At 42.3% G+C, this 14,727-nt stretch overlaps 1 protein-coding gene across 1 annotated transcript in view; it reads right to left on the bottom strand.

Annotated features, from left to right (window-relative positions):
* Positions 1-14,482, bottom strand: part of SH2D4B (SH2 domain containing 4B) — a 72,279-nt gene extending 57,797 nt beyond the window's left edge. Inside the window, exon 1 of the mRNA XM_056352940.1 lies at positions 13,564-14,482. Coding sequence (XP_056208915.1) covers positions 13,564-13,747 — 184 coding nt within the window. The 5' untranslated portion in view covers positions 13,748-14,482. The remainder of the gene's footprint in view (positions 1-13,563) is intronic.
* Positions 14,483-14,727: the final 245 nt, after the last annotated feature.

The raw sequence follows: 14,727 nt of genomic DNA on the forward strand, positions 1-14,727 counted from the left end.
CCGGCTCTGGACACGCTCCAGCCCCTCTGCGTCCCTCTGGCCGTGCGGGGCCACAGCTGGACACAGCGTTCCAGGGGCGGCCTCGCCAGTGCTGAGCGCAGCGGTAATCAATAGATTAGATTCTATCTGAATACATTTTAAAAGTCATATAAATTACCTGACTTCATGTCGTTTGGTCTTTTCCTTCTGCTTTTATATGTATAACTATCAGATACTACGCATTTTAGAGGATCATAATAAGGAACTGATATAAAGATCCCTTATGCATCCATTTTTGGTATTTTACTTCTCACAAATCTGTTGAAACTGCTCTTCACAAAAGGAGATTCCTCCACAAAGCGCATTCCCAAAAGAGGCAATGGATTTATTTTAAAGAACACACACTAAAAGGCCATAAATGCTTGACAGATCATCTCACTTCCTTTATATTACGGTACACTAGATTTCCCCCTTTCACCCAAATACTGAGGGTAGTAAATTGTGCATCACCACATAGCTTCTAAAAGGCATCTTGTCACATTTGAAAATATGAAGAAATGGACAGTCCACCATTTTCCCAGGGATTTTTTCTTGGACGTTCCTGGAAGAGTTAAAAGAAACCTTGTCCTACTTGAATGGCCAGTCTTTGCTTCGGCTCTTTCTACATCTTTCTCTACCAGCATCAGCTTAGCTGCTCTCACTTTCAGCTCCTGTTGTTCTGCAATAGGACAGTATCCATTTAACCAGATTAAGTTTCCCAATACACAATCAGTAACATGCTTTTGACATCCCAGACTGAAGAGAGAAAACTGCAGGAGGGAATGATGCAGGGCTGTTGACAGCAGGCAGTGCCAGTGCCAGCCCACATTCTCAAGTGTTGACAGTACGAACTGAAGGCAACAAACATATCAGATCTCTCAATGAAAGCTAATATTCTATATCAAATTTGGAAATGTGATTTATACAAATTCCCAGCGTTGGCCTAACAGTTCTGACTTCAAGGGGGGAGTGGGGGTGGAAATTTAAGCTAATGTTTTCCTTCAGTAACTCTCAAAACCATTTGCTCTTTCACAGTCTATCAGATTATGTCTCAGGTTAATGTATTTTATTGTGGTTCCTATTCTGTACATTTCTGTGTTCCTGTCAACACCACATTCATGTTGTACTTTTTGGATACAACATTTGAATGCTGTCTGCTGAGAACTGACTGGCCATATCAGTATTTGCCTGCAAGGTTTTCACCTCCTGCATTTTATGTTAAAGTATCTTGACAAGTATGGAATGATTTCCCAGGAGTACTGATCCCACCTAACCAGTGGCAGGTTTTCTTTTAAAAGCAGCCAAAGTTGTGTTTCTTGGAAGGAATCTGGATATCCTAGTTGTTCCCTTTTATTTAATTCTTTAAAGAAAACACTGCAAACATGCCTCGTGTTAATTTATTTGCATCATAAGTGGTAGATAGCAAATACTTCTACTGTTCTGAGACAACTTCACTACTTCTGCTCATTTATGAGCTTACCAAATGGAAAGAAAATAAATAAACCCCTCTTCAGGTAAGCAGGTAAATTACATCTTTGCTCTTTTCCAGGTTTTCTGTGCCAGTTATTAATAGTTCTCAGAGGCGTTACTTAGCCATTACTACCCAGCTCCATAAAACAAATAGCTGATTTGCAGACATGTCTTGAGAAATTGTTCTTTTTCTTCCTTTTAAAACAATGGATCTCTCTTCTGAAACTACAGACACTAGATGTATAAACTCTTCTGAAAACATCAGTATAACATATTGTTGGTTCAGCACTAACTACTGTATACTACAGTACAGTATACTACTGTATACACATCCATAGCTCAAGTTGAAAGGTAATAGCAGTATCAAACAGTCTGCAATTTTAAGCTTCAGCATTAAACAGACATACCTCCATACGTACAATTTTAAAGCAATTCAACTTGAGTACATATGCCTTTATTCCATTTTCTTCTTTAGACAAAGAGAACAACTTTTTCACAACCAACCACCCTTTCTAGTATACTTCAAGAAACAACTTCCATTCAAATCTTCCCTTAAACCTACAGAATCACAGAATAGGTCAGGGTTGGAAGGCACCTGGAGCAGGCTGCACAGGGTGGTGTCCAGGCGGGTTTGAGTGTCTCCAGAGAAGGAGACCCCACAGCCTCTCTGGGCAGCCTGTTCCAGGGCTCCGTCACCCTCAGGGGAAAGAAGTTCTTCCCCATACTCAGAAGGAACCGCCTGTGGTGCAGCCTGTGCCCGTCGCCCCTCGTCCCGTTGCTGGGCACCGCTGAAAAGAGCCCGGCCCGTCCTCCTGACACTGGCCCTTAAGGTATTTGCAGACATCGAGAAGATCCCCCCTCGGCCTTCTCCTCTCCAGGCTAAACAGGCCCAGCTCCCTCAGCCTTTCCTCCCCAGGGAGATGCTCCAGCCCCCTCACCACCTTCGCAGCCTCCGCTGGACCCTCCCCAGCAGTTCCCAGTGTCTCCTGAACTGGGGAGCCCAGCACCGGAGCCAGCGCTCCAGCTGTGGCCTCGCCGGGGCAGAGCAGAGGGTGAGGATCACCTCCCTGGGCCTGCTGGCCCCGCTGCCCCTAATGCCCCCAGGGCACCATTGGCCTCCTCGGCCACCAGGGCACACTGCTGGCTCGGGGGCAACTGGCTGCCCAGCAGCACTGCCAGGTCCCTCTCCGCAGAGCTGCCCCCCAGCAGCTCAGCCCCAGCCCGTACTGGCGGTGGGGCTGTTCCCCCCCAGGTGCAGGACCCTACACTTGCCTTGGTGGAACTCCATCGGGTCCCTCCACACCCAGCTCTCCAGCCGGCCCAGTCTCGCTGAACGGCCGCGCAGCCTTCGGGTGCACCCGCCGCTCCCCCCGCCCGGCCTCCTCAGCCTTGCTGAGGCACCCGCTGCCCCTCGCCCAGGGCACCGGTGGAGAAGTGGAACAGGACTGGGCCCAGCGCTGACCCTGGCAGCACCGCGAGCCACAGGCCTCCAGCTGGGCCCTGCGCCGCTGACCACGGCCCCCTGAGCTCTGCCCTCCGGCCAGTCCTCGGCCCACCTCACCGCCCGCTCATCTGACCCGCGCTCCCTGAGCTCACCCACAGCGGTGGTATGGCAGACAGCGTCACAAGCCTTGCTGAGGCCAAGGTAGACAACACCCACCGCTCTCCCCTCATCTACCCGGCCAGTCATTCCATCATGGAAGACTATTCGGTCGCTCAGCCATGATTTCCCCTTGGTGAATCCATGCTGACTACTCCTACGCTCCTAAAAATTTGGAGAAAAGTTTTACTGTACATTCTGATCATAAAACTTGGTAGTTTCTTAGCACAAAATAACATTCAAAAATGAGTGTGCCAGAAAAGAAGTACGCAGCTCAGGGAGAAAATCTGGCACTGCGCAAATGGAATTCCTGCCATACAAAAAGTCTTTGCAGCTTGCAGAATCAAGTTCACAGTGGTCAGTGTCAGCTCTGCTAGGCTAACGATACTGGGTTTGCACTTTTAAATTGTAGAACCAATTGCAAAATCTGAGCTGAAAGTACAGAAAATTATTTTCCTTAATAGTTTTAGGATACCAGTGTTGTCTGCTTTGCAAGCAGAGAATTACCACCATTGAGGGCTGCTTATAATAAAGTAATTTCTCCTTTAAGATGACCCTCAAGTATTATATTCTTCTGCAAAATAAGACACATTTTGTTATATAGTTAATAAAGTTAACACACTTTATTTACAAATAAAACAGAAATAGGGGAAAAAAAAATCAATTAAATCTAAAAGGAAGAGACGGGTCCTGACTAAACAAATTTGAAATCTAGGTGAGGAGGAGGCAAGGGAGCCTTAGGTTTCCTGCCCAGAAGCAGGCTTCTGAGCCCAGTCACAAAGGCTAATGCAGAGTCAGGGAATAAAAATTAAATCTTTGAACCCCAGCCTTGTGCCTTGACCACAAAAGTACTTTTCTTTTTCCTGGAGACACTGTGCCAGGCTGCAAATATTAGTGCTATTAGGAAGCAGTGGACATCAAGATTAGTCTGGATTTGAAATGAAAGTGTTTCAGAAACAAACACTTGCTTTATCAGGAAAACATACTGAATAATTTACCAAGTCTTTTCCATCTCTATTCAAACCAACAATTTATCAGCTGTAGTATTCTACCAGGTTGGGTTTTTTTTGTCTGAAACAACACTGCAGCACCACAAGAAGGCAACATCAATTTTTGCAGTTCTTTTCACCTGTAGCTCCTTCATGAATTAGGACCTCCCATGGAGTTCACCTAAATGTTTATCTGTACTGCTTTAAGACATGAAAATTGGTTTCTGGATATTGCTCCTTACTCCAGACAAATGCAAAATCAGATACCTCAAATTTGCAGCACAAAGGGATTACAGCAAAAGCCTTCTTGGAGACCTACACCTTGAACCAACAGCAACACAAATGCACACATATAAACACACATAGTCAAAAATAAGACCAGAACATGTTTTCTATTGTTTTGTATTTATGCAGTCAATTCTATAACAGCAATTAAAGTATAAAACAATGCCCTAGAGAGCAACAGTAAACCCAAGGCTCTCACCTGTAAGAATTATTAGTCTCTACCAGCAGCACTACTAATCTCATACACACTCCAGCAGTGCTGGAGTGCAACTGTGAGTTGTGCTACATGGCATCACACACTGCTCTTGGCATTTCTGCTCCCCTTCAGCAGTCCCTGGTGTAGGCAGGGTATCCTGGCTGCCACAGCTGACCACTGCCACCCACCTTAGGAGAGAGAGGAAAAGCAGCACCTGAAGGTGCTTGGGAGGGCGAATTCTGGCTGCATGCAATGCTCAGACTAAACCAGGCTCCAGCTCCAAGCAGCCCAGACTTCCACACCATGACTAAGGCTTAAAAGAAATGAAGTTGCACAAAGGAGAACTGGGCCTTACGCTGCCTCTTCTAACCAGGACGGAGGAGCAGAACCACAGATTGGGCTTGGGATTTCTATGGGTTTGGCTTTCTGGGTTGTTTTTTGTGTATTGGTTTTGGGTTATATCTGGCTTCATTTTCACATGTGCTTCTAATTAAAAGTGCTTTAAAAAACAACAGTAGTCAGAGCAAATGGAATACTGTTGGAGTCAGCTTCCTTCCTCCAAGCTTGTTCGTCGTTGCTTTAACAGTTACAGCATCCCCAACAATTCCCATTTGTGATCCAAATGGTAGTGTTTACAAGGGAACCACTGCAAGGACCACTAGATGCCTGACTTGGTGTGAAGGCTCCCAGCTGTGCTGTCACCCAGCCACCCTGCCTGCTCAGTCCAGCAAAGCACCAAGCAGCCCTGACTGCCGTCACAGGGAGCAGTACAGGCTGCGCCAGGTGTAAATTCAGAATATAGGAAGATCATTGATTTATAATCTCAGAAATGTGGAATGGCATTCAAAGTCTGCTGAAACTTTCTCAAAAGAGCCTGCTATTTCCATGAACAGTTGTTTCTCTGAGGTTGGGCTTCCCACCATAGTTCTGCTTGGAAGCTACAGATCTCTGTGATACCAATTGACTCTCCTTCCTCACCTGATGGAAAGCTTTGTAGTCATACAAATATCCTTTGACTCCCTCTTTAAAAAATATTCCTTTTCTTTTCTCTTTCTGTGCTAGACAAGGCTCTTGAAACTTATTCTGCATTTGAAAGAGGCTGCCTAAGCATTCACTGCTGACGTCAAGCTGAGCAGCCTGATTTCCTTTTGTCATTCAGAGATAAACCCTAGCTTGTGGAGTCTGGTTTGTAAGGGTTGGGGTGTTTGTAAGGTTGGGGTGTTTGCAAGGGTTGGGGTGGTTTTGTGCTTTTGGAGTTTAGATGTCTGGTATACTTGGGCCTAAGCACAGTGTGTTTTATGTGAGGTTTTACCCTTGGCTCTCCCAGAAAGTTATTTTTGTGGCTTCTTCAAAGTAGAAGCTTGAATTTTGATAGTGTGCAGAGTAGATGAGGTTCCATTCGGTTTCATTAGCTGCAGGACATGTGTTACAAGCACATTGATTAGGATGAAAATGAGAAACCTTAGGCTGTTCTCAGATCCTGGAGCTTACCCTGTACAAGTATTTTATTTATTTCTTTTTTATACTAACACACACATACAATTTCATGTCTTTGTAAGGAGAAAACCTAGGAAATTACTGAATGCTTCTGAGACTGTTCAAAGGACAGAATGCACTTTTCCAAACATTAGCTGCTGTAAATCTATTAAAATACATATAGAATAATTAGATCGTCATGATGAAAGTAATGAAAATAACATAATGCCACAAGCAACTGAAGATCTGCTATAACTAATGCTGTGGTCTGCCCCTGCTGATACTCAGAGGACCGTGAACTTCTCTCAAAACCCTGGTCACTTCGATTCTTAAAACAACAAGAAAATGGGGGAAAATTCTGAACTTCTCAAGCATCCCCCCAACATTTCAGTTTGCTCACCCTCCATTTTCAACACTGTGTTGTGTGCCTTTCTAGTTAAAGGAGGATTCGCAGAAGGAGAAAGAAATTCAGCTGATTTACATTAATATATCAGTAAGGGTTGCAGGATCTCAGCATCGCTGAAAAATCAGCCTTCATGGCTCTCCAGCTGCTTCCTGATCATATAACAAAGTCAATCTTCTGTTTATGGAATTACAAACTGTTACCATGGAAATAATTATGCTGCAATACCCCTGCAGGATCAAATAAAGGAAGAGTGACTGAAGACAGCAAACATTAAGGGAGGGAACAGTTACTCAAATAAGACTATGGTAATTAAGAAATGCAGCAAAGATAACTGTACATAACACTCAGAGGTAAGTGGGCTTGCCTTACCACATGGTATGCATATATGCAATATGTATATATAGGTTTGCATACTGTAAACTAAAAAAGAAGGAAAAAACCCCAAAAGAAACACAGAAATGAAGTATCATTTATGTGCTCTCTATCTAGTACATCCCAGGTATTTTCCTGGCTCCCTGGCCAAAGCACGCTGTTACATATAACAATTTTGTAGTTTGCCCGCCTTCACCTGGGAGATAACGTTCAGAACTCATTCTTAAAGATATTGTTCTAACTCCGTCTACAATCTAGATGTAGTCCCTCGTCTGTCCATTTTAATGACTTTCACTATAAGCAGTATAAAAATGCAGATACACATAAGATTAGCTCCAAGGTTGTAAAATCATTCACATCAGTATCATTCATTTATTTTGGTTTTTTCCTACATTATAAAAATTAAGTCAAGAACATAGCACACTAATTTCTGATTCCTGATCCCAACTGTCTCTCGTAAAGTGTAAAAGCCCAAAGGCTTGGTTTCTCACACAGAGCTGTCACAAAGTATCCAGGTTTTCCCACTGCTAGAGAACAAACGAAAGTCTGCATGGCTACTTCAGGGTCTGCTGGAAACTCAAAGCAGAAGGAAAAGGGTTCTCTGTCGAAGACTGGACAGAGAACCATGGATCACTTTCTGCACCAGACTCCCCTACTTAATGCAGCATGGCAGGCTTGCACCGACTCCTTTTATCAGGCACACAGGACCACAGAAGCAGGGAGAACTATATCACTGCATTGAGATTTTCTAGCACCACAGCACACGAGCGGACTTGGAGGTTACTGAACCACCATCAGCATCTGGCTAAATCCACTGCTGACTTGAATACAGGGAGTTTTCTCATGTCTTCCACATCCTACTATCAAAACCTGGTACCTCTGTCCTTGAATGTTTTAGTCATTTATGCTACAAGCTGGCAAAATCAACAAGGAAATACTGAATTAGCTTGGGCGAATCCTGTTCTCCCCTTAGCCACAGTACTGCTCTTTCCGTATCAAGTATTCATGAGCTTGCAGACAGTCACAACCTCATATCATTACCAGAGCACCAGTATGTACAAGAAAGCCCATCTAACACCACTGTGTTCAGACAGGCTGAGGAACATAATGCCATGGAGAAACACGGGAATGCTCTCCACGCCAGTGGCTCAATTAACCCAGTAGCCTCTCTCAGCAAACGGCTGACGCCAGATGCTTCAGACAACAGGAACGATGAGGATCACACGCATGCAAGAGAAACCTCCAGTGTAATACGGCCCAGGTAGCCAGCAATATTCTGCTTTCACTTTTCTGCAAAACAGAGAAGTCAGCTGCAGGGCAGGATATAAGACTAAAAAGCAGAGACTTACAGCTAATCCTAGGCGAGCAGAGAAGTCCCTCTGGATTTGTTCCATTGGGTACGTATTTAGGTCATGCGGCGGTTGGAGGTCTCTCTCTAGCCCCAGGTTCAGAGAAGCGAACAGCTGAGAAGCTGCTGTTTAACTGTACCTCGGTGCGCAGCCACACTGAGCACGAGCTCTGAGCCACTGAGTTCTGGCCCCAAGGAATACAGCACTAACAAAACCGCATCATATCACAAGCTGCTATACACGTCACGAATGTTACATTAAAACTTTTCCAATGACTTCAAATCAGTTGGTTCGGTCTCCTAATAAAAATTATTCTAAAGTTCCTGCTGATGTTTTCCTGTTACAACTCAGATACAACTGAAAAAGTAAACAAAAGATAGGGCTTTACAGAATTCCAGACCACGCGCAGCCAGAAATTTCAGAAATACTGAAGCCTGATATCTCTGTTTAGACCCATGCCCAGTGATACAGAGAAAGATACAATGACCACTGCCAGGAGCACACCTCTGTAGGAGATAAAATCTTAGCTAAGCATTACCAGGGTGTGTGGAGGCCCTAGTATAAATGAAGAATTCATTTCTGAGTTCAAAAACATAGAAAAAAAGTCACTGCTTGTACACCCACTAACACTTCACACACACTGAAACACACTCCCACTCGCTGGCCTTCACATGTGACACTGATGTATCCTCCCACCACCCACTTGTGATATTTGAAATACTTGTTTCCAAATAGCTTCATCTATTCTCTAATGATTTTCTAACACAAATGCCATTTAGATAAAGAAATTATTTTCTAGCCACGATTGGTAAGCCTACCTAATTTTCTCCTAGCTACTCTCGTTAAGGACAGGTAAATATAAGTGTTTACAAATAGCTCCTCCCTGAACATCACGAGCTGCAGTTCCCCATGAGTAATGTCAAAATAAGCAGCAGCAGACCAGCATTGTCTTCCCTCCCGCGTGGCTGTCCTTCAGCTACCTAATGCTCAACAGTCTTTGAGATCTCATTTTGGGTATGCTGACAGCTCTGGATACTGCATCAGGATCAAAATCCAAATTGGCACGGTGCTTCGCTTACTCCTAACTCAGCTATACTGGGTAAAGGGCTCCTGCCTAATTAAGTAAACATGTTTATTTGCAAATGGCAAAGCTTCCTGCCAGTCAACTCTCAGCAAATCCCAAGGGGATCTTGAAATTTTGAGGAGACTTCCCTTAGTGATTTTAGCACAATAAGAAAACGCAATCTTATTTTATTACAATGAAAATATGTTCCTGAGTTCCAGGAGTAATTTGTAAATGAACCTGAGATGGACCTGCAAGAGTTCAAGTCACTTGTGAAGCCATTTCAGTACAAGCCAGCAGTCATGATTTAATTAAAGCTAAAAAATACTTTTTTTTTTTTTTTACCTTGAATAAGTTCACTGAACACTGCACTTTTGGGAGGACCCAAATAATGCTCAGAATCTACTAGTATTTTTAGGTAAGGTACAAATGTAGGCGAGGTACAAACAGAAAAAGTCTGGGAAGGGTTTATTCAGTATCATCTACAGGAAATATCTCACTCTGAAGTGACATTTATCTATTGTTCCCTTTTAGACATCAGTCTGTGTTTCTAAAAAGGGAAGGAAATTAACACTGTCGAATAATCTGAAAACATTTCATTTACCCGCAAAGTGAAACGATTTTTTAACATTGACTCATTCTGATACAAATTTCAATTTTAACCTTTCCTCAAGACGCATGGAACCAAACAATCCAAATGGGAAAGCACAATTTAGCATTTACTGAAGGTGACTAATACTATTTTCTTTAGAAATGAAGAATAAGACTAATTACACACAGACTGTTAAGCTATTTAACTTGCTAAACACTCTCAGGAACTTACGTTGGTTTTGTTTTCTGAGAAGCAAATTTCATTGCACTGAATAGGATGTTTATGGACAACCTGCATTCAGTGGTGGTTCTGTATAAATCACTGCAGATACTGGTCCTTTCCTAGTTAGTTTCCAAACAATTAAAAAGAGCATTCCCTAAACCTGCTGATGATTTTACCTGTAGCACAAGGCCAATCTGACCTGAATACGCCACTTTTTACCTCCCCAGCTCTGCACTTGTGGTTTCTGTAAGACAACACATCTAAACCTGGCACAAGAACCCTTCATCCCTCAAGTCACTGTAGAGAATCAAACCCAGATTCACAATCACTGCTCTGTTTCAAAAAATCCACCTCTTCTTCTGTGCTGCTGGGGTCACACATAGCATTGCAGGTAAGCTCCTGAACTGACTGAGGTTTGAACCAGTTGGAATATAGGACTCCACATCAAGCCCAAGCACTTTTTGGAGCATTTTTAATTGGAGAAGTGCCCGTTGTCATTAATCCTTTTTGTTCTATCTCACCCTATCCCATCCTAAAGAGGTGAGGCAAAGTTCTCGTATATAGCTATTCAAACTATGAGGAAAACAGAAGGATTTGAAAGGTAGTCCTACACGTATAATTCTGATCAAATTAGTAAAAACTTTTTTTTTCTACAAATGTTATATTCATAAACAACATACACATTTTTCTGTCAACTAGAAAAATTCAGAAACTCAGCACAACATTAGAGAGATTAAAGTCTCACCTCTGTGTTTTACTACGTCAGGCTACAAAGATCTTTATAAAGCCAGAGCAACTCTTGGCTTTAACAAACCAGCATGAACATAAAACCCGTGTCATGCAGTAGAATGTCAATGAAACTTGCAGATGAAACTGCTCAAATCCCTCAGTTTGAAAGGAATATAGGACATGTAATTGCAGTAGCTCTAAATTTTCTGGTAGCCACTAATTTTAAACAGGAATAAAAATATTCCATGTTCTATACTGTGTAGCAGGGAGAGAATGTTTGGAAATTCACTTATACATCAATGGAAACTGAAAACTAAGCAGCTTCAAGGTCCAAAAAATGTTGATGCCAAATGTCTTTTAGGGGGAAAAAAATAAATCACATATTTTAAGATAGGAAAGGATTATTACAGTCACCTACTCTGACCCTTTGAATCATCCAGGCAAAAATACTGCACAGTAATTCTTACCTTACACCAGTAATCTCTGGTTGACTTTTTTGCCTTTTTTCTTTTTTTATTTTAAATGGGAAACTAGCTCCCCTATGAGACCATTTACCATCATATTATGGAACTATGCAGTAGAAATCAGTTACAAGTATCTGTAGAGTTAATGACCAGCATGCCTAAAGATGGAAATTACCTTGCAACTCTGGCCCACATCAGTTCATGGAAGTCAAAATATATTTTTAGTGGAACCAAATGCCTGACTTGCACATCTAATTCCAATAGTCCTCTCTACAAAAAAAATAAAATTGGTGATATCAGCTCTTTAGTACAGTTGTGAAGGAAGTAGAAAGTTTCTAACAGTGGGCAAAAGTCAAACCTAAGCAATACCTTAAACTGCTAATTTAAGAAGCTAAAATGGAACTGCGCTATTATGAAATTTATCTCCATGTGTATTTGTGAATGCTTTTGTCAGGGCAAATATAATCTACAGGTTACTCTGCTGCTCTCCTTTTGCTTTTTTCTTTATAAATCAGAAAATTAATTACGCAGAAAATGGTCTCCTGTAGTAGGAAGCTGAACAGGTTTAATGTATAATTTATATATGGAAATCTAGGTGTCAACAGTGTGACAAATCATCACATAAATATTTTTGCAGTTAGATTTTTCTGCATCTGTCTTCCTCAAAGAATGCACATAATACAGATCGCAATGATATAATGTTGTTTTGGTATGTGGAGCTGAACTGCATTTTTAATTTTTTCTCAGCTACAAATCAATCAAAATGAACAAGGTTTTTGTGCTGTATGAGAGAAGCTATTTTGACGCCACCCTTCTAGAAGAGCACCATTCACAGCAAGAACACAAACATGAAAGAAATAGAAATTAAACAGGATGAGGCTTTCCGACATCCACCTTGCCATCTGTGGAGGGACATTTTAAACTCCTATTACAACTGATTAGGGTGTTCTGAACATTCCCCCTTTATTTTAAGGTTACCATCGTGACTTACTCTAGAGTCACTTCATAACGGCCTGTGCTTCAAGTGAGTCTTGGAAACTAGTTTTGCTTTGCAACACATTTCTTCAACAACAGGCTTTGAGTTGCTAACTATCTAATGGACACTTTGTAGGGTTCAGAGGCTCTACACATTTGCAGAAGTCTGACAATTGAATTTAATAATCTGTATTGAGGTGCTCCAAGCAAAGCTTTCTACCATGGGTATGTTAAGATAAGCAACACTTTAAACACTGACTGCAGAGTCACATAGCTGCTAGAGTGCTGTCTCAAAAACAGCTACTCAAAATTATCAGAAATTTTAAATATTGAACTTTTCATAAATTTAAAGATAGGCTAAGATCTTTGGCATTTTACAGGGAAAGGAGTGTTTGACATGTCTCTGTGACACTTCCTTGTTGAGTGAGGAATCACTACAACTACATTTATTTCCAAGGCGAAAATGTTTTCTATCTTGCATCAGCCTAACAACTTCATCCAGTGAATGGGGAAAGAGTTAAAAGCCACTTGTTCAGAGCAGAGAGCAAGGAAATAAGTATTTCTTTTTATTCCAAACAACCTGGACCCCAGACCACATACTTGGAAATGACATTTGGAGAAGTTCTTTTTCAATGTTTTCTTCCGTGATTTTGCTTATTTGCTTTTCAAGCCAACACACACATTTAGCATCTGTAACAGCTGTGGAAGGAGCTCCATAGTTTAACTACATATTGCATGAAAACATATTTCTGTTTTTTGCTTTTGGTTGCTGGGGTTCTTTTTTACATGTTTGCCCCGCTATTATCCTATTCTCTAGACATAAACTTCTGGAGACTGTTTACTAGTACAGTTGGAAATTTAGTCTCGTATGGTATGGCTTACACATAAACAGCCCTTCACAACAAGCCCAAATTCATGAATTTATCTCCTACTCCAGCCACCTGGAAACATTTAATGTCAAGTCAAGAAACCTCAACAGCACAGGCAAGACTGCCTTTTGCCTGATTGAGGGTGAGGGGTGGGGATGGTAGGTGAAGAAAAAAGCCTTAGGAGTGGATGGAAACTTGGCCATGGTGCATCTGTCACCACTGAGAGAACAGGAGCAGTGACTCCTGACTGAAAGGGGCACTTCAAAACAATTCCCCTTTCTCCCACACTAAACTGTTCCCCTAGATGAAGAACCAGCCTCGAGAGACAAGGGGCAGGAACATGGTGGGTTTGCTGTCCCAGACTTTTTGCCTATGGGGACAGCTGGCACTCTTTCTTGTAATCTTTTCCAGACACATGCTGCACCACAGCCAGTCGCAAGCCCACCATCCCCAGCCATTTAAGTATAGAAGAAAGACACAAATCTTACTCTGGTTCCGCCTCGCTGTCTTTCTCAGCACAGCCTCCTCCACTGGTGCTTTTTCTTCCCTCTCCTTCCAGCGCCTCAGCTGCTCTTCTCTCATTTTATAGAACAAGATTTGCTTTTGTTCTTCATTCAGCTCTGCCAGGAGCTCAGGGTCAATATACATATCACGCAAAATTTGCTGCAGCATGATGACTCAAAAAACAACAACAAAAAAAGAGATGAACCTGCTTCCACTTGCACTCGCTACAGTGACCAAACCCCACCAACAGCACTCCAGAAAGCAACCTGCAGCAAAGGAGCTCTCCCACACCTGCCTGTGCCTGCCCAGGAGAGGTTTGAGTCTTGCTCTGGCCCTCTTTGTGCGGGCATATTCTGCTCCTCGTCTCTTACAAGGACAGAGTCCTCTGCTTATCTCATCCTCCAAAGGTAGGGACAGGTGTCAAGTGAAAGGGAGGGGGAGGAACAAACAAGGATAAGGGAAAAAAATTGAAGACCAGGAGAGAAAAAAAAAAAAAGTCGCTTCAGTGCTCCTGAGTGCAAGTCGGTAAAAATAAGAGATTATTGAAAAAACCCATCAGCTTTGCTCCCCCGAGAAGAAGGATATCCAATGTGAAGTCTCAGACTTTCAGCTCAAGTCGTTCCCTTCAGCAGCAATACACTCCCAAGGGTGTAAGTGCTGCCCTGGGGTTTAAAGTGATGTCACGGTTAAAGGTATCACCTACACCAACAATATCTATGTCACTTTGGGAACGGATCTCTTCTGATAAGAGGGGAGAAACGAGTTTGCATATTATTTCCCAGTCTAGCCCGTTATCTAGTCTCAACAGGGTAGGTCATATTAAAGGTCCTGTTTACCTGGTGTTGACAAAAATTGTCATGCAAACTGATTAAAATGCCTCCAGAATTAAAAGCAGTTGTAACATAAGCCACAAGAATGTTTTTATCACTTTATAAATAGTAAATTAATATTAATTAAACAAGAGTAAGTTCTCAGGAGTTCACGCGGACTATGCAAGTCCTGCTGTTAATTAATTTTCCACTTTGTGACTGCAGAAAGTTATAATGTTGCTTTTCAAGCAAATCGTGGGGTTTCACTATGTAACAGAGTTTTACCAAAATCAGTAAGATAATACTATTTCAGCACCAGGGACAACAGGCACTTAATCA

This window comes from Falco biarmicus, chromosome 9 (assembly GCF_023638135.1).
Source record: "Falco biarmicus isolate bFalBia1 chromosome 9, bFalBia1.pri, whole genome shotgun sequence".
NCBI classification, from domain to species: Eukaryota; Metazoa; Chordata; class Aves; order Falconiformes; family Falconidae; genus Falco; species Falco biarmicus.